The sequence below is a fragment of the Fukomys damarensis genome, unplaced genomic scaffold (assembly GCF_012274545.1).
Source record: "Fukomys damarensis isolate Sample0158 unplaced genomic scaffold, DMR_v1.0_HiC HiC_scaffold_32, whole genome shotgun sequence".
NCBI classification, from domain to species: domain Eukaryota; kingdom Metazoa; phylum Chordata; class Mammalia; order Rodentia; family Bathyergidae; genus Fukomys; species Fukomys damarensis.
The window spans coordinates 43432846-43456045 of NW_022900944.1; the positions used below are offsets into that span (position 1 = coordinate 43432846).

At 53.4% G+C, this 23200-nt stretch overlaps 1 protein-coding gene across 6 annotated transcripts in view; it reads left to right on the plus strand.

The window, feature by feature from the left end:
* Nucleotides 1–23200, plus strand: part of Bco1 (beta-carotene oxygenase 1) — a 36097-nt gene that overhangs the window by 10697 nt on the left and 2200 nt on the right. For all 6 annotated transcript variants that reach the window (XM_033757790.1, XM_019205288.2, XM_019205287.1 and 3 more), the window contains 8 exons: nucleotides 2863–2992; nucleotides 4532–4679; nucleotides 7041–7188; nucleotides 10018–10241; nucleotides 12908–13165; nucleotides 19618–19723; nucleotides 21116–21210; nucleotides 22398–22509. In XM_033757790.1, coding sequence (XP_033613681.1) covers nucleotides 2863–2992; nucleotides 4532–4679; nucleotides 7041–7188; nucleotides 10018–10241; nucleotides 12908–13165; nucleotides 19618–19723; nucleotides 21116–21210; nucleotides 22398–22509 — 1221 coding nt within the window. The remainder of the gene's footprint in view (nucleotides 1–2862; nucleotides 2993–4531; nucleotides 4680–7040; nucleotides 7189–10017; nucleotides 10242–12907; nucleotides 13166–19617; nucleotides 19724–21115; nucleotides 21211–22397; nucleotides 22510–23200) is intronic.

Consider the following 23200-nt stretch of genomic DNA (forward strand, 5'->3'; position numbering starts at 1 on the left):
TATAACCGGAATTGACAGGAAAAGCAGGAAGGGGGATTATACCCTGCCCGCTGCCCTTCTGCTCTCTTCCCCGTGTCTGGGGGCGCGCACCCTCCCCACAGAGCAATGTCGGCTGCCAGACTGCAGCACAGGGGCATCCCTGAGCCCTGGCCCTGGCCATGGTGTAGGGCACACTCGGAAACGCTCCGGGGCCAGGGTAGTGGGACAGGGCAGAAGTGTGTTGGTGGGAAGGGCGATACTTTCCCAGCTGCACCTCTCAGTATTTGTTACGGAGAGGTTGCTGGGTGCTACCTCCCTGCCTACAGGTCAGCGCTGTGGAAAAAGGCACCGCTGTGTACAGAAGAAGGCCCAGAGAGGCCGAGTCAATTACCCAAATATTGCACAGCACTAAGGTGTTTTAAATTCAGTGCTGTCCCCAGTCAGAATCCCAAATCCTAATCATTGTGCAATTTTGCCTGGCTCCCCTCCCACCAGCCTCTCCCCAGTGCAGTCCTCTCAGTGCTGCCAGATCACTAGTGCTGATACAGCGCAGCCTGACCTACCACTCCTCTACAACACTCAGCGGCTCCCCATTGTCTAGCAGTGGAAACATAAACCAAAAATGTTCAGTTCCGCTCTGCCTAGCACATGCGGTGGGAATGCACAGGGAATCGGGAGGCCTGGTTTGTAGATAACCCAGAGCCAGTATTTCTCCCTCCCTCAGAACCCCCAGGATGTTCGTTACAGCTGCAAATCCAGAGATCCAGGATCTCCCAGGGCCGGAGCGACTCAACCGCCAAGGTACACACTTCCACAGCGACCTCTGCGGCCCCACGACCAAGGTCATCAGAAACGCTGCGGGCTGGGGAACAGCCTTCTGTAATGCTTAACAAGTGCTCAGATGGCCAGGTGTGGTGCCACCTGCCTGTGATCCCAGTTAGCAGGAGGCTGAGGCAGGAGAGTTGTAAACTCAAGGCCAGCCTGGGTGATTTAGGGAGATTGTCTCAAATTTATTTCTTTATTCTGTATTCCTTGACTTATTTATATTGCAGGACTGGGGATTGAAACTAGGGCTTTCCCACTTTTTTAGCCCCCTCCAGTCAGGATCACTAAATTTCAAAACCCTCATAATAATACTAGTAATGATGATGATGATAATAATAATAATAAAATTGGAAAGATTGGAAAAGGGCGCAGCGTGGAGGAGGGAAGCCATGGGACATAGGAGTGTTCTTCTAAGTCTAAAACTTCAAAGTAAAGTCTGTTTTAAAGCAGGCATAGGTCAGCCTTCAACAGTGATCATTTCCCACTAAGAGGGGACGTTGTCTCCCCAGGATTTGCATGCTGGGAAGTGTGTGTACATGTGCACGTGTGTGTGCGCGTGCGCGTGAGTCCCCTCTGCCCGGCAAGATGTCACGCTTGACCCTTTCCCAGATGCCAGGCAGGAGCAGTCTATTTCCGGTGTCCCTTTGGAAAGAATTTGGTTAATTGGTGCTGGGAGGAAGGAAACAGGTGGCTGCTGCTTTGATCCTCAGCCTGCAGCCTGGGGTCAGCTGAAGCAAATCCAGAGACACAGTTCCCTGGGGCCCTGGGTGATCCCAGCTGCGTGCTGGATGGTTCTAGGAAAGCACGGCCTGAGTTTACATTTCCAGTGAAGAGAATCCAGCCTTTCAGCCAAGTGCCCACCTGAGCAGGGCCCGGAACCCCAAAGCCAGTGCCTTGTGGGTGGTGACCGCCCCGTGAGCGAGGAGAGAGGAAGACGGGCTGAGCCTGGAGCCCGCTCTGTGTGGCTCTCGGCGGAGGACCACATCTGTCCCCTGCTGTGCCCAGAAGGGACCCGCGAACGTGGTGTGCACTGCTGCGTGGCACAGAAGACTGAGTGGGCAGGGAGACCCCTGGGGTACCTAGGTGGGTCTGAGTCGAAGGAGAGGCGAGGATGACACAGACCCCAGAGTGACAGAGCCACAAGCCGAGGAACACGGGAGCCCCCAGAGCTGGAGAAAGCAAGGAGCGGACTCCCCAGGAGTCTCCAGAAGGAAGTAGCCTGTGGGAACCACTCCACTGTGTCTTCCAGAACCACAGGGACGCAGATGTGTGTGTGTGTGTGTGTGTGTGTTAAGCAGTTCGTGACCACCTGTTTCAGCAGCCCAGGGAAACTCAGGCAGTCTGGAACTGGGGCGGGGTGCCCACGGCACATGTGTGCAGAGGGCACTCTGTATCGTGTACAGCTCTGAAAGGTCCGCCACCACCGGTCTAGAACCATCTGGAGTACTCTCCATGGCCTGGCTGAGAATCCCTGCTTTATGCAATGATTGAAAACTCTTCTGGCGGGGGGACACATGAAACAGTTCTGAGCCTCTACTGGTACACGGGACTTGGCTGTACTCAATAGCAAGCGTTACTCCGGGAGGCTGACACTGTCCGAACGGGCTTCTGAGGGCAGGCCTCCTCGCACGCAATGGGACGGCGGGGAACATACAGCCTTGCAGACCCATCCTCCCTTCCCTAGAGGGTTACTAACACGAAGGGAGGAGGCCAGCCTGGGAGAGGATACCAAGATGACAGGAGGGATGCCAGCGTGGACAGAGAGATGGCCGATGTCTGGACAGTGCTGGCCAGCACTGAGTGTGTTTGTGCCTCCGTCCCCTCGTGTAGAAACGGAGCTCAGGCAAGCACGCTTTCCTTGCCCTATTGTTGTGTCTCAGGTGAGCAGAGGTGAGTGTGTGACCGCACACACCAAAGGCTGGCTGCATCCGGCACTGGAATAAAAGGATCCTGCCCTGGGGAACGGCCCTCCCCAGTAAAGGCCCCCAGAATGGCGGACATCAATTTAAAGCTCTGTAAAGGGGCCGGCCTGGGACTAACCTGCCGCTTCTCTTTCAGGCGAGGTCTACTACAGGAGCAAATACCTGCGAAGCGATAGCTACAACGCCAACATGGAGGCGAACAGGATTGTGGTGTCAGAGTTTGGGACGATGGCCTACCCAGACCCCTGCAAAAACATCTTCTCCAAGTAACTGCCCATTTTGAATCCGACCGCATTCCATGCTTTGTTTTTTATATCCTTGGTGGTCAAAACAACCAGCCTTTGTTTCTTTGACAGTTCTCTTTAGGGTGGGTAAAGACGCGGCGTGGCTGGCCTCCGACCAATCTCTGAGTCACTCTTAATCATAGATCCTCAGAGAGGCCAAGAGCATTCCGCAAAGTATTAGAGACACTGCCACACAGTGGGTGGAACGGTAGTTCGGAATAATTATCTGCCAGGATTACAAAAGCACATTCCCTTCGGTCTACAGATATATTCCACGGTGCGTGGGATGAAGATGTACAGGTTACGGGCTGCACCCTTAGCTAGCACAAGAAACCGAAAACAGCGTAAATGGTCAACAACAGGGACGTCAGAAAGCCATAAAGCTGTGCAGGAAAAGGCCACGTTGATGTAAAGGGGGTAAAGATGCGCTCCGTGCTGTCTGCAAAGATTTCCGAGGCTGAGGAAGAAAAAGACAGCAAGGCTTAGAAGGCGCACACGATGTGCTATGTTTTCTGTTAGACAGCGGGAGGAAGTCTGTATTTATTTCTGCTTACGTCACCGTGAAGAAATCGGAAAGGGGGTTAAGGGTGGCCGAGAGGACCGCAAGGCTGGGAACCTCTTTACCGCGTGCATGTGTGGTCATCTGGCTTAGGACGCACACGCGTGTGTTACTCGCTCCACGGTCCAGTTCTTGGCCAGGGAGCAACCTGCGGCGGGCATCTCCTTTCTGAGGTTCTTCAGACCTAGAGAGGCTGTGAAAGCAGAGGTGACATCATCCCTCCCGGGCACCAGGCAAGCCCTGCAGTCCTCTGGCAGGCGGGGCGGAGCCAAGGACGGGGAAAAGGGAGGACGTGAATTTTAAGCCTAGCCTGTGGCGCATGCCTGCAGTTACGCCCTTTGTCAGTAGGGGGAGCACTACTCCGTACCTGGGCCGGTGGTGTTTGCTCCAATAAACCCATGGGTTTTTCTTCTTGCTTTGAATTTACCTTCTGATCAAATAAATAATGAGCGTTCTTAACGTTAGCTTGGTTTTTTTGTTGTTGTTGTTTTAGTGCTGGGGATTGAACCTAGGCCCTCTGTACTGAGCTACATCCTCGGCCCATTTCTGAATTTTTGATTTTGAGGCAGGGTCTTCCTGAGTCGCTAGGTTTCCCAGGCTGGACTTGAACTTGTGGCCCTCCTGCCTCAGCCTCCCAGAGTGCCGGGATTACAAGCATGCTTGTGCGAGGCCGCAAGTTCACCCAAGTGAAAGCCAAGTTCACTGAGGTGGGGGGGTGGTGAGCTGGTAGCCATGTTGTCCCCATGATTCACTTCTTGGCTGACCCCACAAGGCGGCATCTTTGGGGAACCTGATATCTGAGTCCTTGGGCTCTTTCACAAAACCCATTGAGTCTCGGGCCTTTTTCTCCCACCGTGGAATCAGGTGTTTTAGGCGATAGGAAAGTTAAAGCTGTCTCAGGGCCACTTTCCGGCTAGGCGGTCAGGCCACTGACCCCATGGTTTGCTTCTCTCCCTCCCCAGGGCTTTTTCCTACCTGTCCCACACCATCCCCGATTTCACAGACAACTGCCTGATCAACATCATGAGGTGCGGGGAAGACTTCTATGCGACCACAGAGACCAACTACATGAGGAGAATTGACCCGCAGACGCTGGAGACCCTGGAGAAGGTACCCTGAAGCTACAGGCCCCTGGGGACGACTGTCCCCAGGGCCACTATCTGGGCTGCCCCAACAGCGCGGGGTCTTAAATTCTAAGCCCCGTGTGGGCAGGGCTGTGTCGTTTCCATCCTCGTGCTGTCCTGGCTTTCTGTGGTTGTTGACACCAAGTGCAATAGTGTACCACGTAACCCCATTGGCTAAACACCCAGATCTATCACCGGGTCCCTGAATCACTGCCTAGGGACTCTGGAGCCGTCCCAGTTTGTGCCAGTGCATTCTAGGATTCTCACCCACAGTGACATCTCCCGGTGGGGCCTTGCTCAGAAAGTGTCCCCACTGCTGATAGATGTGTGACTGCCACTCACTAGATGGCTTAACACATTTGTTCTCTAGCCAAGTGTGGTGGCTCAGCACTCTGGGAGGCTGAGGTGGGAGGATCACAAATTTGAGCCCAGGCTAGGCAGCTTAGCAAGACTCTGTCTCAAAATAAAAAATAAAAAAGGACTGAGATATATCGAAGTGCAGAGACCCTAGGTTCAATCCCTGGGCTGGGGAAAAAAAAATTTATTTTTACTCTTTCACCTTTTTAGAGGCCAGAATCTCACATCAAGGTGTTGGCAGGGCCAGGCTTTCGTCGAGGCACTAGGGGAGCTCCTTCCTGTATCATTCAGCTCCTAGTGGTGGCCACAACCCTTGGTGTCCCCACCTGGTGACACTGCTCCAACCTCTGCCCCTTCAGCATGTGTTTCTCCTCATAGGCCCTTGCGTTTATATTTTCCCACCTTTCATGACTCCCCAGATCACTGCACTGGAACCACCCTAGCGCAGTGTAACCTCATCTCTACTTACGTCTGCCTGGGGTTAGGACTTCAATATGTCCTTTCTGGCAGGCACAGTTCAACTCCTAACCATGTCTGTGGTGCTTGGTGCCGAGGGAGCTCAGTAGGGTTGGATCCCAGCAGGCCTTCCTGTATCCATCTGTGGAGAGAGGCCTTAGGCAGACAGCAAGGACAAAAAATAAATGTCCTAGCTGGTGCCTTTCCAGGGCAGAGTCAGGTCAACACTTTTTTAAAAATTTTTTTTCTTTTTATTGAGTTTATTGGTACAATCTAGGTATACAATACAGTTACATTCATGATTGGGATCCTGTACTTTACATGGTAGGTCTTGATTCTCATTTTTTCCCCTTGTCCCTGCCCTCCCTTCACCCTCTCCTCCCCTCCCCATTTACAAACACTTTATTTCCATTTTTCAATTTCTCATATTTTTTCCCTCTCCCTTATTACCTTTCCCCCACCCTTCCCACTTTCCCTACACCTTTAGCCCTTTACTTCCTATTTCACATTATTAATTGTCTCATTAGGATCCTGTGTACTATTGTAGTTTTTCACACCAGAGAAACTATTCAGTATTTCAGTTAAAGAAATCTCTGTGTGAACATTAAAAATAGGGAATCCTAAAATAAAACTAAAAAGGAAAGTAAAAGAGAAAAGGCAATGATGTGACATCAAAATAATCCTTAATTCTGGAGATGAAAATGGTCCCTTAATATATTTAAATTGTTTCTTGCTCTTGTAGTCTTATCTTATTCTTTTTTTTTTCATTATTTAGAGAATACTTTATTAGTTTCTGTAATCAAACCCACGTATGTAAGGTCAACACTTTTGTGCGAATCAATAGATCTAATTTCGGTTTCCTCCAACTGCCTGCTCAGAACCCCAGTGCCTTCACAAGGCATCTTAATGATCTGCTAAAGATGTGCTTTTCTTAGCGGAGAAATTGTATCCAGCTCCCTCTCGGCCAAATGGCACGGGCCCATCCAGTGTGTGCTTTCCACAGAAGAAGAGGCCAGACCTGACTGGTGCTCTCCTGGTCACGGATAAAGAGTGGACAGCTGGCCTCTGGTCACCCCGTTACTCAGCTTGTTAGTGGAGATTCACTTGGACTAAATGTCTTGGTGACTTCTCTTCCCAGAGTGATACTCTGGGACAGGCCTGGAGATCTGTGCTTCTGTGGAATACACAAGGGCTGGCTCTAAATGACGGAACCAAGCTGTGGCCAGGGCTAGCTGGAAGGCTACAAGCTGTCTCCCTGGGTCACTGCTGGGAGCCTGCAGTGAGGAGGGCAGGGTCAGGCTGCAGAATGAGAGTCATAGCCACCAGAAACACAGCAGCACACTCCCTCCCCGGAGACCCTCCAGACGCGAGGCTCGAGCGGGGGAAAGGGAACGCGCTCTTTAAATGCAAACTCTCACTTTCCCACCAGGAGATGTGGAGAAGTAGCCATCATCTCTCGACCTAGAGTCAGCCAGGTCTTCGTGGGACTTTGTCTGTCCCCTTTGTAAAACCAGGTGGCTGCTGTATTTTGCAGGTGGATTACCGGAAATATGTGGCCATAAATCTGGCAACAGCACATCCCCATTATGATGGGGCTGGAAATGTTCTCAACATGGGCACCTCCATTGTGGACAAGGGGAGGACAAAATACGTGATATTTAAGATCCCTGCCGCAGTGCCAGGTACGTCATCCTCCAGAGTCCAAGGAGGCAGGCAGCCAGGGTGGCTCCTGCGGAGCGGCTCTGGTTTTGGCCGATGACACGGCCTTTAGCATGATGCTTTTCCCCACTGCGCGTCCATTCAGGTGGCCGTAAACTCAGTTTTTTTCTCTAGGAGAAAAGAGAAGCTTCTGCGATTCTATTTGAATGAAGACAATCTCTTCTTCATTTTAACCACCTTTTCTTTAGGCTGCATGTCAGTAATTCATTATCTCCCACCCATCCACCCATATACCCACCCATACACCTACTCATCCATCCATCCGTCCGTCCGTCCGTCCATCCATCCATCCACCACCCATCCCTATAGCTATTCATTCACTTATCCATCTCTAACCTTTTTTCTGGGCTCCAGCTCACTACTTCATTCATTTACCCACTTTCCACCCATTTTTCAAGTCTTCTGCAAACCTTTGCATTGCCAGCCCACTGCCACCCACTTTACCCGAGCCCCACAGCCAGGCTCCTGGGGTTACGGAGGGGGTTCGGCCCTGCTGGGCTCTGCTCCAGATCCCCACCCCGTTTTCCTGGCCTTCTGAAACTTCTCCACCTAGGGCTGGATCCTGGAGCAAAGCCCAGGCTGAGAGATTGCATGTTTCTGAGGGGGATGAGGGCGAGGCTTCCAGCCCACGTTTGTTCAGGACCCTCCTGGGAACCACACCCAGGAGACCTGGCCTAGGAAGGCAGCTGCCCAGGACGCGGAGGTGCTTGACTTGACCTTCTGGTTTAGGGAAACCAGTTTCCATCTGTGAGCCTGCTGGTCCCTCCACCCCACAATCCTGTAGAAGCTTCTGAGCAGACTGCCAGGCTGAGCTGGGGCTGCAGTCCCCTGGGTCAGAAGGAACGTGAGCACTCTTGTTAAAATGAAACTCCCATTGATTAGGCGGCCGAGCCCGGAAGCCTAGATTGCCAGACTGGGGGTCCTCTAGGCACCTGGGTTTGCCTCCCTCAAGTTGCAGCAGACTGAGGCTGAGGCTCGGGGGTCAGGTGGAGTGCCTGCGGCCACACGGCGTCCGGGTGCGCCAGCGTCACCCAAGCAGCCACCCTCTGGGTCCTGCTCAGAGCTGGGGCTCCTGGGCCGTATTCCCCATCTCGTGCCCCCCAGGCCAGGGTGCTGTTCATCTCCCTTGGCACTGTGCTCTGCTTGTGAAGAGAGAACTAGCCCACGACACAGCATCCCTCCCACCCGCCAGCTGCCTGCACTGTGCACAGGTGGCACACAGGTGGGGACCTCTGCAGGGAGCTCATTAAGAACCGGCCCCAGGCCTGGGCGGAGAGGCCTTTGGCCAGGCGTGACTCATCCTTGCAGAGAAATGGGAAAGCCACCCGTGTAGGGATCGTCCCTGGTGCCAGGCACCAGCTGGGGTGCTTAGACGGCTGTTAGGGCGGGGGGCCAGGCCTTTACACCCCGCTACTGTGGCGTTTCATCCTCTTCTCTGCCTGCACGCTCAGAGTTGTGTCTCTCGATAGCAGACCAGGAGCCCAAGGTGAGTTTTCTGGGCTTGACCCTGGACCTTGACCACGGTGGGAGAACTTCCACCACGTCTCGGTTTCCATCTGTAAAAGGGGCGTCCTGCAGCCTGGCTCGGTGGCCACGAGAGACAAGGGCTCAGAATACATGGTGAAAGTTTAAATTTAAAAGTTTTAAAAATAAAAGGCACTTTGCCCCTTCTGTTGGCTGGGACACATCCCATCGTCACACTGCCATGCTCTGCAAGTCCTCCTGCATGCGTGCGCTACAGAGTGTGAGCAGAGTCACAGCAACTGCCGCTGCCAAGGGCCAAGAGCTCGTGAAAACACAAAGGGCGACCTCATGCACTTTATTCACTGGACCCGGCACCATCTGACTGACCTCTGGCACCTTCCCCAAAAGTCAAAACGACCATGAAAGCTAAACGCTTTGAAAACATTCCGACATCAAGGCAGCCACGACAGTGCTGCTAAAGACACGCATGAAAGAGAACTTCAGAGCCGCTGCAGAACATCGGAGGTGTGATGGGATATGAGTGTTTGGAGTGTGTGCGTGAGGGGTATTTTGAGGGAGTTTAATGGTAATGTGTCTTATTGCAACAAATTTCTTTTTTTAAATGTAACGTTCACTTTCTTTTTCAATTGCACCACATATGTGAAAGCCCCTTGTCCCAGTAGGCAGTCAGTCCCTCCTGGATATTTTGGAACAGCCAGTGCCGGGACACATTTGTAGATAAACCTGGGAACTGCATGCTGAATGGTGGTTCCCAGAAAAATACCAGGGGAAACCCACCCAGCCCTGTGCAGCTGCATGGAAACGCAGCCTCCCGGGCTCCGCCCCAGCACACCCAGCTCAACTCCACATTTTGTCACCACCACGCCTGCACTATGACGTTTGAGAAGCGCTCATCTGGAGCAGGGGCTGGTGCACATTTTCTATAAAAGGGCTAGATGGTGAATGGCTTTGAGGACCACATGGCTATCGCCAGACCTCACCTGGGCCACTGCAGACCAGAGCAAAGGCAGCCATGGAGGCTGCATGAGTGAGGGGAGGCCTAGTTCCGGGTAGGACTTTATCGACAGAAGCGGGTGGAGGCCTCATTCCACCCCAGGCTGCTCTGAGACCCCTGGCCTGCTTCCTACCGGAGTTCACACCGGAGAACTTGGCTAAGCATGGGTAACCCAGGCAGGAAGCTCTGGGCCTTGTCTGCCTACCACCAGCTCCTACCCAAAGGTTCTTAGCCACACGGTGGGCCGGTAGGTGATGACAGTGGCCTTGGCGCCTCCAGTCCCTGCGTGATTCTGAGTCTCTCTTTCCTCCAGAGGCCAAGAGGAAGGGGAAGAGTCCCCTGAAGCACACAGAGGTGTTCTGCTCCATCCCCTCCCGCTCGCTCCTCTCCCCCAGCTACTACCACAGTTTCGGGGTCACCGAGAACTACGTGGTGTTTCTGGAGCAGCCGTTCCGGTTGGACATTCTCAAGATGGCGACCGCGTACATGCGGGGAGTGAGCTGGGCGTCCTGCATGGCTTTCCACAGGGAGGACAAGGTAAGGCTGCCTGGGATACCAGCCCTGCCACAGGAGCAGCGAGACAGGGAGGTCTGCTTCGGGAAGGAAGCTGCATGGGAGGAGAGAGTGTGAAGTACCAAGTCTCTCTGGAGGTAGCCGCCGACCTTCCAGAGAGTTCTAAAGCTTTAGCGTCCTTTAGAGAGCTCCCAGGTTAAGACAAGGAGCCCAGGCCTTTAGGCCTCTGCTTCAACAAGTCATTGGCTACAGACTTCACTGGGAACAGGGTGTGACCTCGGGCAGCTAAGTTCCCCAGCGTCCACAGGCCCAGCAGCGTCTCTGCTACCACAGTGTCATGTGGGCGTCACTGGGAGCTGGGGGTGACTGAAACTCGGGGTAGAGCTGCACGGGATGGTTCGGTAGAAACAGCTATTTTGGTTCAGGTCCACCCAAGGGTGCCAAGTGTGCATATGTATGTGAGTGTGTATGTGTGGGTGGGTGGATATATTATGTGTACGGGGATCAAAGTGCAATTGAAGATTATTGTGGATGCTTTAAATTTAAAAACTTTTTATTACAAATAAAAGAAAACCACATTGCCCTTAACCTCTTCAAAATCCTCCCTCAATTCAAACACACTCATCCCGTCTTCCTTGTCTCTCTCCGAAGCAGTTCTGTGAATCCTCTTTTGTCAGTGTTTCCACTTGTGCTGTCACAGCTGCCCCGACGTCTGAATCCATCCAAAACACTGACCTTCCATGGTCATTTTGACTGTGGGGAAGAGGCAGCCCCAGATCCAGAGTCTAAGGTGGCCCGGGACGGCCCGGCGTGTTTTCATGAGGCCGGCTTTCCATTGGGCGGCACTCGGGGACAGCATTCACCGTATTCTTGGTCACACCTTGTAAAGACACTCACAAAAGAGAACGTCCAGAACTGCTTCAGAAAGTGACACGGTCGTGGATCAGTGTACACACAGGGAGGAGCAAAGTGAAGGGCTCTGAGGGGATTAATGGCAGATTGTCTTACTGTGACAAATTTAAAAATGTAAATATTTGCTGTACGTTTTGACCATAACATAGACGTATTCACTGTTTACGTGTTGCCGTTCCCTTACCTTTGGAAAACAGCAAGTAATTCTCAGTGGTACCTATTCAAATAATACCCAAGTGCAGAGAGCCACATATAAAGTCACCTGTTCCCTGCCCCGCAGGGCATCTGTCCAAGCCCTTCCTGAGCACTGGCACACTGGCCAGCCTCATTAAGGCCTTTCCTGTGCCTTCCCAGAGAGTGGGAGCATCGGATGAGGACCCTCCCTGCTCAGAGCCTTCCCGTCTTCCTCGAAGCAAGATCTGCAGGCCTTGTTCACATCCACCTGGATTGAACCAGCCGACATGTCCTGCCTCAGGGCCTTTGCATTTTCTGAAGTGCTCTCTAAAACAGGACCCCACCCATATTGCACCTCCTTTCTCAGGCACGTCCAGCACCCTAACACACTGCAGGTACTTCTTGTGGGCTTGGCCCCCACAAGTGCATACGCTCAGGGAAAGCAGGGCTTGGCATTACCGTCCATCACCCGACCGCGGCAGGCCCTCCATGAATATGTGGGCGGGCGGGGCAGGACAGGGGCAGCTGTGCCAGCTGCCCCTGACCTACGTCATCTCCAGGATGAACTCGGCCTCCCTCTGGCGGGAGTTTGGGAGCCTCAGGCCTCTCATCTGTGCCCCTGGAGAGTCCCTGACCCCCAGAGAAACCCCGATGGAGACCAGTGACAGCGGAAGTGGCAGGGTGACAGCCCTGGGGAGGCTCTAGGACGCGTCTGGAAGAGGACTTTGCTCTGAGCCCCCATGGCTGGGCCAGGGACAGGGGTTACGGGGAAGAAAATCACCCCCTCCTCCCGGCCCAGCTGAGCCGGTGCCGTCGAGGCATGGGTGCCCAACACGCTGCTGGGTTCCAGGGATGCAGGAGCCACTGGACCGGAGGAGTGAGGCTCCCCGCTCCCTGGAGGAGGTGGCTGGGTGTGAGCTGACCACCCCTTCGGATTGGGCACCGGGGTGCAGATATGACTCACTACCACCCAGAGTGACACCGGCTGGTACTCCCAGAGGGACACCCCTGGAGACCTCCGGAGCTCACATGCTGCCTGGCCAGCACTGGGGTCACCCCAGGGCCACCTGCTAGGACAAGTGGGGTTATGTGACAAGAGCAGAGGCCAGCTCGACCATACAGTGGGGATGGGAATGGGGACCAGAGGGCAGGGGTTTAGGGGCTCTGGTCTCCAGTGGAGACTGGCCCTTGGTGGGCCCTCCCCACCTTGGCCATTACCGGAAGTTTGCATGTCACTGCCCACCCACCTACGTCACAGTCAGTGGGACATCAGAAAGGATCCCCTCATGGGCCCCTCAAGGTCCTGGCAGCAAAACTTCTGTCCATGCATCTTTTTTTGTTTTGCTTATGTGCTTTGGTTTTTTTGAGACAGGGTCTCACTATGTAGTTCAGGCTGGCCTCAGACTTACAGTGATCCTCCTGCCTCAGCCTCCAGAGTCCTGGGATTATAGGCGTGCGCCACCACACCAGGCTATAAGATCATAAGAAACCAAGCCCTTTGCCTGTCCTGCCCTTTTGAGGGGACATGGTCACAAGCTAGTGTCCCCAGATACCACGGCACGAGACAGAGGGAGTGTGACCGCCCAGGGCGTCTCCTCTTTCAGACTCACATCCACATCATCGACCAGAGGACCCGAAAGCCGGTGCACACCAGGTTGTACACGGACGCCATGGTGGTGTTTCATCACGTCAATGCCTACGAGGAGGGCGGCTGCGTTGTGTTCGATGTCATCGCCTACGCAGACAGCAGCCTCTACGACCTCTTCTACCTGGCCAACCTGAACCAGGACTTCGAGGAGAACTGCAGGCTCACGTCGGTGCCCACCCTGCGGAGGTTTGCGGTGCCGCTCCACGTGGACGAGGTAAGGGCCTCAGAGTGGCCGGCTCTTCCCAGCGGGACCCGAGCCAGGGCAGGAAGCAGTTTCAATGCTTACTTGGTTGACGCTGAAATCCAAAAGGAACTGGTCTTAAAGAAAGATTAAAAAAAAAAAATCTTTCCATGTTTTTCCAAACATAGTCTGTTTTCGTGCAGAAACTTTAGAAAGTGTAGGTGAGCTGAGCGGCCATGGTGATACATGTAATCCCAGCACCAGCACTCGGGAGGCTGAGGCAGGAGGATCACTGCAGGTCTGAGCCAGCCAGGGCTACATAGCGAGAACTACATAGCGAGATCCTGTCTCAAAAATTTTTTTAGATTTAGCTATAGGTAAATAAAAGGAAAATTACCTCCATAACCCCACGAGAATCATTGTGGAGATGTTTGCATTGCCCTCTCTGTCTGTCTGAATTTTAATCATGTACAATTTTAGCAGCTTTACCGAGGCACAGTTTACACACCACACGGTTCTCCTATCAGTCTTTGATTCAGTGGCTTTTGATAGTCCCTGAGTTGTGTGTCCACTACCATGATACATTTCAGACATTCCCGTCACCCCAAGAAGAAGCCCCAGGCCCTTTAGCGCTCCTCCCAGGAGGCCACACACACACACACACACACACACACACACCCGCCCCAGGCCACCGCCAGTTGTGGCTCTGCGGTGTCAGCGGAACCCTGCCCAGCAGCCTCTGTGGCCGGAGTCTTGCGCTCAGCAGTTTTTCTAAGTTTTGCATACTGCTTTTTTCACCTGCTTGTGTATAGAAGCATCTCCCCGGGGCCTTAAATATTCTCTGACGGCATCATTTAAAACGTGTGCCGAATAGTCTCTGGCAGGGACTCGGCACTATCTGCTCGCCCGGTTCCCGGATGTGGAGCAGTTCTGCTCCTCTGCTAACCCTGAGCACTGGGCCGGCTGTCGCCCTTAATTAGGTGACGCCGTCATGGCTCTGGGCACAAAGAGGCAAGAGAGAGGCTTCTGGCTCCGGAACGCACTGACTTCATGGCTTAATGAACTTAAATGAAAGCAAATTCAATTCAATTACATTGTGATGGTTCACATTTACTAACTGCACACTGAGTGCCAGGTGCTTCGCCAGAGCATTTGATCTCCCCGACATCACTTGGTCAGAACACCCTGTAGGGGAGCCGTCCCCATGTTAGCCTCATTCCCGGGTGCAAGACCGAGGCTCCGAGAGGTGCAGGAAGGCGCTTGGGGTCACGCAGCCCAGCCACCTCCAAACATACAAGCATCCACCAGGGCAGGAATTCCTTCTCCGCGTGAGCCCTTCCAGGCTCTGCAGCCTAGGACTGAGCTCGCTCCCCAGGGAGATTTCCCACCCCCACCGTCCAGCTGGGCAGGGCAGGAGCTGAGCAGGTTTCCTGACTGGTGAGCAGGGAGCCAGGATTTGAACCCAGGTTTGTCCGTTCCAGAGCGTGGCCCTCTCCTGTCTCTGCAGCGCACCACCCCCAGCACGTATCTCCGCCGTGGTTTTTACCGTGCCTCCTATTGCCTCGATTCTGGAGTGTTTTAACCAACTCACACTTGACTCGTGTGACAGGAAACACAGCAAAGTGAGCAATGCTCGCTGCAAAGAGAAAACCAACGTACAGGCGAGACAACCAGAGTCACCCAAGTCTGGCTCGCCAAGGCCTGGCCTCTCAGGAAGAGCGTTTTAGGGGCCAGCAGGCAGCTCAGTGGTAGAATGCTCACCCCGCATGGGCGAGGCCCTGGCTTCCACTCCCATTTACAGAAGACAGAAAGCTTTCCAAAGTGTTTGGCATTGATTACACTGTGGCACCTCGCTGAGACTCTGTGCCCGACCCAGCCACGTGACTGGGGAGAGCCAATGGGAAACCCTGCAGAGCAGCGCCAGCCGCTGCCTCTCGGGCTGGGAAGGACAAAGGTGGTCACTAAACATGGGCGGATCCCAGGCCGACCTCATCCCAGGGAGGGTAGGCGGAGAGGAGAGCCCTCCCTCCTGCTGTCCGCGCACCGCAGATTTTATAACCTTTTATCACGCCTGGGAAGTGGTTGGCCTTCCCGGCACCAGGCTTAGAAGGTGAGCATGAATATTGTTAAAAGCCGCTGTACACAGCCATCTGCTGCTTTGAAATTAGCAGAGAAGAGCAAGCCCTGGGATGGGTTGCTCCGGCCACGCTGTTTAATTGCTATTTATTGTCCCTTTAAAATGTCTTCTTTACTTTCAAGTCCCTTGGCGGCCTGCATAGGGAAGTGTGAAAGTCAAGCAGGAGGGCAATGCATACAGGCCGCCTGCCTGCCTGGCTCAGTGCAGTCCAAGGTGACCTTGGAAGGTGCAGTCCTTTCCCAGAGGTCCTTCTGGTCTGGGACCTTTATGCATAGCTGTCCCCACTGCCTGCCACGCTGACCTGTCGCATCCTCCCTCCTGCCGCACATTGGAATCACCTGCAGGCGTGGCCAGACCACCAGCCCCTGCCCATCCAGGGGCCGCAGAACCACTAAGGGGAGTTGGGTGTGGCGGTGCACGCCTGGCATCCCAGCACTTGGGAGGCTGAGGCAGGAGGATTGCCTCAAGCTTGAGGCCAGCCTGAACTACACAGCAAGATCCTATTTCAGAAAAACAACAACAAAGGGAGGCTTGGCCCCCAGGCGAGTCTGTGTGGCCAGGGCCTCCCATGTTCTTTCCCCATGAGGTCCAGAGTCCTTGCTCCCCTTGGGGGCGCTCTGTAGCGTGGACACTTGGATACAAATCCCACAGGAGCAAATGTGCTCAGTCCCTTCCTGCTAGCACACAGACCCCAAGAGGACGGGGAGCAGGTCAGCAGGAGCTCAGAGGGTGCTCGTGAAGCTCTTAGCTACCGGGAATGAGTGAGTGGGTGACGGGTGAACTGTGACGCAGGATCTCTGAGAGCACAGGGTCTTCCTCGGCCCTCCGCGCGTGGCCCAGCTGAACAGTGCTCTCCCAGTCAGACTCACAACAGGATCGACACAGAGGCCAGGACGCCCTGGCCAGCCCGGCTGGGGCCAGCTCGGGGCCGAGGAGGGTGGGGCACAGGCCTACGGCACCCCAGCCCCGGTATGTAGGGCAGCGGAGTGTAGGGCAAGGCCCGGCGGGGAGGAGGAGCACGGGGACGCTCAGGAGCGGTCGGGACAGCGCGGCTCCTCAGGCGGGTTCTGTGTTGTCAGCCCCGCCAACTGCCAAGGGCAGGGGAGGGGGCGCCGCGGACCTAGAAGCCGCGGCTTCCACCCGGGCTCAGGAGATTGGGGATCTGTCGTCTGCAAAGGCAGAAGCCAAGGCCCGACAGAGCAAGAGGAGCCGCTGTCTGTGCAGTGCACTGCGTGTGGCCCTCGTGAAAGGCCGGTGTGTGTCCTCCGGGGAGCCTCGCAGGGCCCCGGGTCGTGCCCACCCCTCCACACCCCGAAGCCTGCCTCTGTTCCCAAAGAGCAGACTGTGCCCTGGGCAACTTAGTGAGACCCTGACTCAAAGCTTAAAAATGGAAAGGGCTGGGGATGCAGCTGAGTGTGAAGGCCCCGGGCTCAGCATCCAGGAGCACGAAAACGGTGAACTGTAACAGTCCCGGGTGGCCGGCGGTGCCACAGCATTAGGAAGGCCGATGTGTCCAGGGAGCGGGGAGAAGGGCAGTGCCTCCGTGTGTCCTCCTGCCCGGGTCCTGCACCTTTTAGGAGTTGTTAAGTGCTTTGCTAATTCACGTCATGACCTTCCGAGTTATTTCTACCCCATACCTGCAGATGAGAGAGAAAGGAACTCGGGATTCCGAAGCGTGCTGTTTCCAAGTTCCTTCCTAACTACAGTGTGGCCGGCCCCGATCCAGGGCTTTTTCACGACTGTAATTTAACTTAGTCCTAATCCTAACCCTCAGATAGGTCCAAGTTTCTCCCAGGTGGGGCTCCAGGTTACCCAGGACGTTGTGCAGTCAGATGTCACCCTGCCGCCGGGATGTGGGGGATGGGCCTGAGGTGGGGCTCCCCGGAGATCCTGCAGAGGCGGGGCCTCAGAGCAAGCCTGTGGGATTCTGTTTGTTGAAATGCGATTGGGAAGCGATTTCTTCCCAACTCTGAGCTGAAAGCAGTTACTGCTGTGTGTGTGGAAAAATTCAGTTTGTCCCTCGACCAGTCGGACCAGTTTCGGGCTGGAGTTCGGAGAGCGACTCCCTGAGAGTCAGGGCTTAGACCCGCCCAGCGGCCTGTCTCTGTCACGTGCCTGGCCTGCCAGCCACAAGCCACGTGGCGGGCGGACACTGCATTGGGTTTCTGCTATCAGACGCTGCAGGCGTGCGGGGCGCCCGGCTCCTCCATGGTTCACCCTCCCTTCTCACTTCATTCTCACAGTGGGTCCGGCCCATCAAGCGTGACGCTTGCCCCTTGGCGGTCAAAGGAGGCCCCCTGAGTTATACATTCACTCACTGCGCAGCAGTCACTTCCTGGGCACTGACCATGTGCTGCGCAGTGAACAAAATCCAGTCTCTGCCTTCATGGAGAAGACGAGCACGACAGAAGGAAAAACTCTGTAAAGGAGATGATTACAGCTTGGGACAAATGCCCCAGAAATACTGCAGATTCAGATTGAGTTGAAGAGATGGCAATGTTTGAGGGGAGACCCACGGCATGGGTATGGGTCGGCCTCAGGGCCTTTGCACTGCTTTGCCCTCTCCCCACAGTGCTCTTAGGGACAGAAGAATCCCAGCACAAAGTCCAGGACAGAGGCTCTGTTTCTCTCTGGTGACTTTGGACTAGTTGCTTTTCTTCTCTGGGCCTGTTTCCTCTGCTATAAATTGAAAGATTAAACTATACAAATGTCTGAGAACCCTTACAGTTCAACCACCAGGAAGCAGTAAACTTTCCCTCCTTCTTGGCCAAAAAATTTGCTACCATTAAAATAGGTCGCTTTTAATCATAGCAGCCATTTTGGAAAATTTGATATACAGAGAGGGATTTAAATGCGAAGTCAGCGATAACAAAGATCCATGGTCTTATTGCCTGGTGTCCTCTGGTGCCCTCACCAGGAGTGGCAGCAGTATAATAATAGGAATTACCATGATGATGATAATAAGAATAAACATACAGGAGCACCCCCCTCACTTACAGTCTTGTTTTCCACAGTTCAGTTACCTATAATCAACTGTGATCAAAAATACTAAACGAAAAACACCAACATGGACAATGTGTAAGTTTCACATTGCATACCGTTCTGAGTAGCAGGATGAAATTTCAAGCTGTCCTGCTTTGTCCTTACCGGGATGTGTCTAGTGTATATCCAGGCTGTATACACTACCTGTCCGTTAGTCATCCGGGAGCCAGTCCACTTGTCAGGTGGACTATGGCCATATCAAGTGCATCTACATGAGGCTCAGTATGATCTGCAGCTCGGGAATCCACTGAAGGTATCCCCTGAGGATAAAGGGAGACGACAAATGTATAAGAACAAAGATGTCATCATCAACCAAAGCAGCTCCCTTTATCCAGCACTTCCTGTGGTCGGCAAGAGACTCTTATAAACCATCTGTGAGGATGATCTCATTTAACCTTCACAATAACTCCAAGGTGCATATACTATTATTATCCTCACTGTACACATGAAAGACCTCAACGACGGCAAGGCTAACTTGCTCGAGTCCCACAGTTCATATGTGGGGAAACACAGACTAGTAGTTGCTCAATAAACACTGGCTCCTGCTAAATCCTTCTCCTGCATCATAACGAAGACAGTCAGGTACCGTGCAGAACACAGTCGAATTGAGACCAAGGGTTGCCCTTGAAAGCTGTTTTTCTCTCCAGTAATGTTCATCACATGTTTGCATTTCAGCAGTGACACATTTTTCGCAAGAGAAAATACTGGAGGTGCAGAAAAGGACACACAAGTCCTTCTGGTCCTGTGCTGTTGTTAAGAGGCGGTGTATCTCCCCCTGGCTTTTCGATATGATTTTGTGTATGTGGTTCAGCTCAGGCTGCACATATCATGTATTCTGATGCTTTTACTTGATGTGGTTGGCAAGCACATGTGTCACTGTAAACTCTTTGTAAAACACCCTTTTAATGACTGATGCAGCCTTTTACAGGTGAATCAGCCAGTAGTTTTAAAAGTGAGAACCTGCCTTCTAAGTGCCTTCATTTTTCCTGGGAATGATGCAGGAGCCCAGAGCAAGAGAAAAGCCCCGGGTTCAGGAGTCCAGGTTCTGCCACCCAACAGCCAGGCGACCTTGGGGAGTCACTTTCAATTGCTAGTCTTCATTAAAAAAAAAAACAAGAACAGCAATACAATATCTGCTTCTCCTACTTAATGTGAGGCCGGGCCAGGTGATGTATGCTGAACAGCTCAATAGACGGTGTGCTCTCAAAGCATTTTTTTTTTAACATAGACAAAGTGAAGCAAAGATCTGCTTGCAGTGACATGTTCCTTTTTTTTTTTTTTCTTTTCCTCCACTGATTCTTTCCAGAATGCAGAAGTGGGCTCAAACCTGATCAAAGTGTCATCTACAACAGCAACTGCCCTGAAGGAAGGGGACGGCCAAGTGTACTGCCAGCCCGAATTGCTGTTTGAAGGTACCCTCCATCTCTCTCCCTGCATCTAGGCAAGGAGGTTTTAATACTGACTCCAGAGGCGTCTTTCCAGAATATCTCCCTGCACTGCACAGGCGAGGCTGTGGGGACTCCCGCAGAAGAGCATCTGGGGACCTTTCGCTTTCAGATAGCTTCCAGCGCCTCTGCTCCTTGGACCAGATGCGGTGTGCAAAGGGCTGGGCCTTATGAGCAGGCACAAAGTGTTCCTAGTTCTGTCTCTACCCGGCCCAGTGTTTTAGACCCATTTTCTGGAGGGACACACTGGCCCGAGAGAGGTCGAGCCACACGCACGGCACGCACTTGGGACTTCTCAACCTGGGCTGGCATCTGGGGCCAGAGTTCTTGGTGGCCACCGTGGCACCCTCAGCAACATCCTTGGCTGCCATCCACTCGAGGCCACAAGCATCCCCACCTGAAATGGAACAAGCCGGCACGGCAGCCAGCAGAGCAGGGCTCTGGGTTTAAGTCCACACGTGGGTCGAACCCTGACCCTGCACGCACGAGACCCTGCATTTGATCTCTGTACAGCTAAAGACCAACATATTTCTCCATTGCATTTGGGCCTCTGGATGCCAGTAGTTCAAGGCCAGCTTGACAACGTAGTGAGACCCCCATGGGCAAAAAAGAACAACAACCCTCCAGACCTGGTGCAGGGTGCAGCCCCCTAATCGCAGCCCTCTAGGAGGCTGAGGCAGGACTACACATTTCACTACGGCCTAGGTAATTCAGCGATTTAGTGAAACCCTGTTTCAAAATAAATAAAAGTCAGGCTGGGGATGTAGCTCAGTGCAAAGGCCTCGATTCAACCCTCAGTACCACAAAAACAACAGAAAAAGAAAAATGCACCCCTGGCCCCTCCCACGGAGGGTCTCGGCAGCCACGCGCCCTGCGCTTGTTCCTCAGTGTTGAGGGCACTTCTGGGGACTCCCTTGGATGCCCTGAGCTTGTGATTTCATCCTTTGTAAACATGAGTTTTACATATTCTTAAAACAGGAAAAACGAGCTTTATTTATATTCCCCATTGACGCTCTTTGCTGTGCTTTCCGAAGCTGCTCTTCTCACCTTTTACAGACTTTTAAAAAATTGCAGTAGCCTCTGATTTTAATTGAACAGCTCTCGGATTCCTCTTTTGGGTCATGAAAGATGCTTATGCACTTAAACCCCGGGTCCCTGCTTCCTTGCTCCTGAACCTTGTAACAGAGCCAGGGCCGTTGTCAGAGCTCCCCTTGGCCTTTGCCCACCGCTGGCCGGGTCTGGGGTCTGAGTCAGGTCGGGATCTTGTTTGGGAACTGTCCCTGTGGGAGGCCAGCCTGGCGTGAGGCAGATGTTTCCAACCTTAGCGACAGGTCCTGGACCCGGCTCATTTCCCTCCAGGCTTGGAGCTCCCTCGGATCAATTACACTCACAACGGGAAGCCGTATCGCTATGTCTTTGCTGCTGGAGTTCAGTGGAGTCCGATCCCAACCAAGGTTCGGGGTCCCCGGGTGGCTGCAGTGATCTTACCTGTCTGCAGAGCTGAGGCTGCGGGCCTTGGGACTGGGTGACCTGGACAAGAACCGAGGGAGGGACATCGCCTTGGGAGGTGGCTGCAGGAGTGATGGCCATCCAAGACAGGGACCAGCACCTTAGGGACAGGAGTTTGGGGAGAGGTCACAGGTGGAGGGTAGATGTCCACTTCCTTATTCTGTATTTATTAAGCACCTACTATGTACTTCAGTGTGGTAGGCAGTGAGGATGCAGGGGTCAGCATGGGACCCCAGTTCCCACTTTTAAGGAACTCGCTGACCCTCTTGAGCCGAGAGGATGTAGCTGGAACTTGAAGGATTTTTGTTTTGTAAGCTGCTGTACAAAATGCTGTGCAGAAATCACTTTTCCTTAAGAACTTCATTCTTTAATAATTTAGCATTTTTTTTCCCTTTGGTGCTGGGGATCAAACTCAGGACCTTGCACTTTCCAGGCAGGCAGTGGAACCACTGAGCTAAATACCTGGCCTCATAATTTCACATTAAAAAAAAAAAAATGCAAACAATGCAGAAATGTACAAAGCCAAAAATTAAGGTTCCCACACTCATGAACACACAGACACACCCTGAGTCACTCCCCACTAATCCTATTCCCTAAGTGGGATAGGCCTGTGGGAATTTAGGAGAGGCCCAGGACTTTCTGTTTGTTTGTTTGTTTGTTTTGAAGTCCTAGGGATTGAACCCAGGGCCTTCACAGTGAGCTACGTCCCCAGCCCTTTTTTATTTTGAGACACAGTTCCCCTAAGTTGCCCAGACTGGGCTCAAACTTCTGATCCTCCTGCCTCAGCCTCCCAGAGTGCTAGGATTAAAGGCTTTGGTCCCTATGCCCAACTGGATTTCCACCTTTAAAACTACAAAGAAAATTGTATTATTTAACACATTAGTTTTTTTTAAACATATAAAGTTGCAATGCATGCCAAATACTAGACAAATTCAAGATTTTTCTGTGGCTTCACCGTGTGCTATTGGCTGCAGGATCGCCAGAGAGAGGCCCGGAGGTGTACAGGGGAGGAGAGAGTTCACAAGTGTCCAAAGTCTAGATTTGAGGACAGAACTGCCCCTCTGTCAGGCCTCTGTGCCTTCCTGCTCTCTCTCACACAGGCGTTTTCCTGTCCGCCTCCTTGGTCACACAGATACTGAAGTATGACATTCTCACTAAGTCATCCCTAACCTGGGGAGAGGAGAGCTGCTGGCCAGCAGAACCCCTGTTTGTGCCCACACCAGGCGCCAGGGACGAGGACGATGGTAAGACCCCAGAGGGGACGTGTGACCCCACCTGGATGTGTGGTGCGGGTGGGGGGGGGGCTCCTTTGAAGTCTGGTTTCATCTGACAACCACTGTTGCTCAAATTCACGGCCCTGGGCCCTGGCAGGTTGTGTGATTATCAGGGGCCACAGAAAGCTCACAGAAAGCCGTTATCTGCAGGGTGAGGGTTCACTGTAGTGAAAGGCTACAGGGTCCAGGGGAGACCTGCTGTCCTCTTCTGGGGGAGCCTTGGTCAGCGTTAATGTCGAGGACAGCCTCAGTGTCCAGGCTTGTCCCTGGGGCTCCACGGTGTGGACCTGGCTGAGCCCTGTGTGGCCGGCCTTTGGTCTTCAGCCCCTGAGGGTTAGGCCCCACCATAGACCACACTGTGAGGATAGACGGCCCGCCACAGCCTGGGGTCCCCTGGTAAACAAGGACACTCCATAGGGGCTGAGAGAGGACCCCCCCTAGGGACAAAGCTGGGCCTCTCTTCGGGCAAGATTAAATTCTTTACAGCAGGAAGCCCATGTCCCTTCCTGTGGATGTGGAATCTTGGCTTTAAGATTCCCCAGAGTGGCTGGAGCCAAGTGTCTAAGCGCCTCCCTCGGCTGCAGAGTGGCTTCGCACGTGGCCTAGCCTTCCTGGTCACTGTCACCTGGTGTGCGGAGGCAGGGACTCCTGCCGAAGCTGC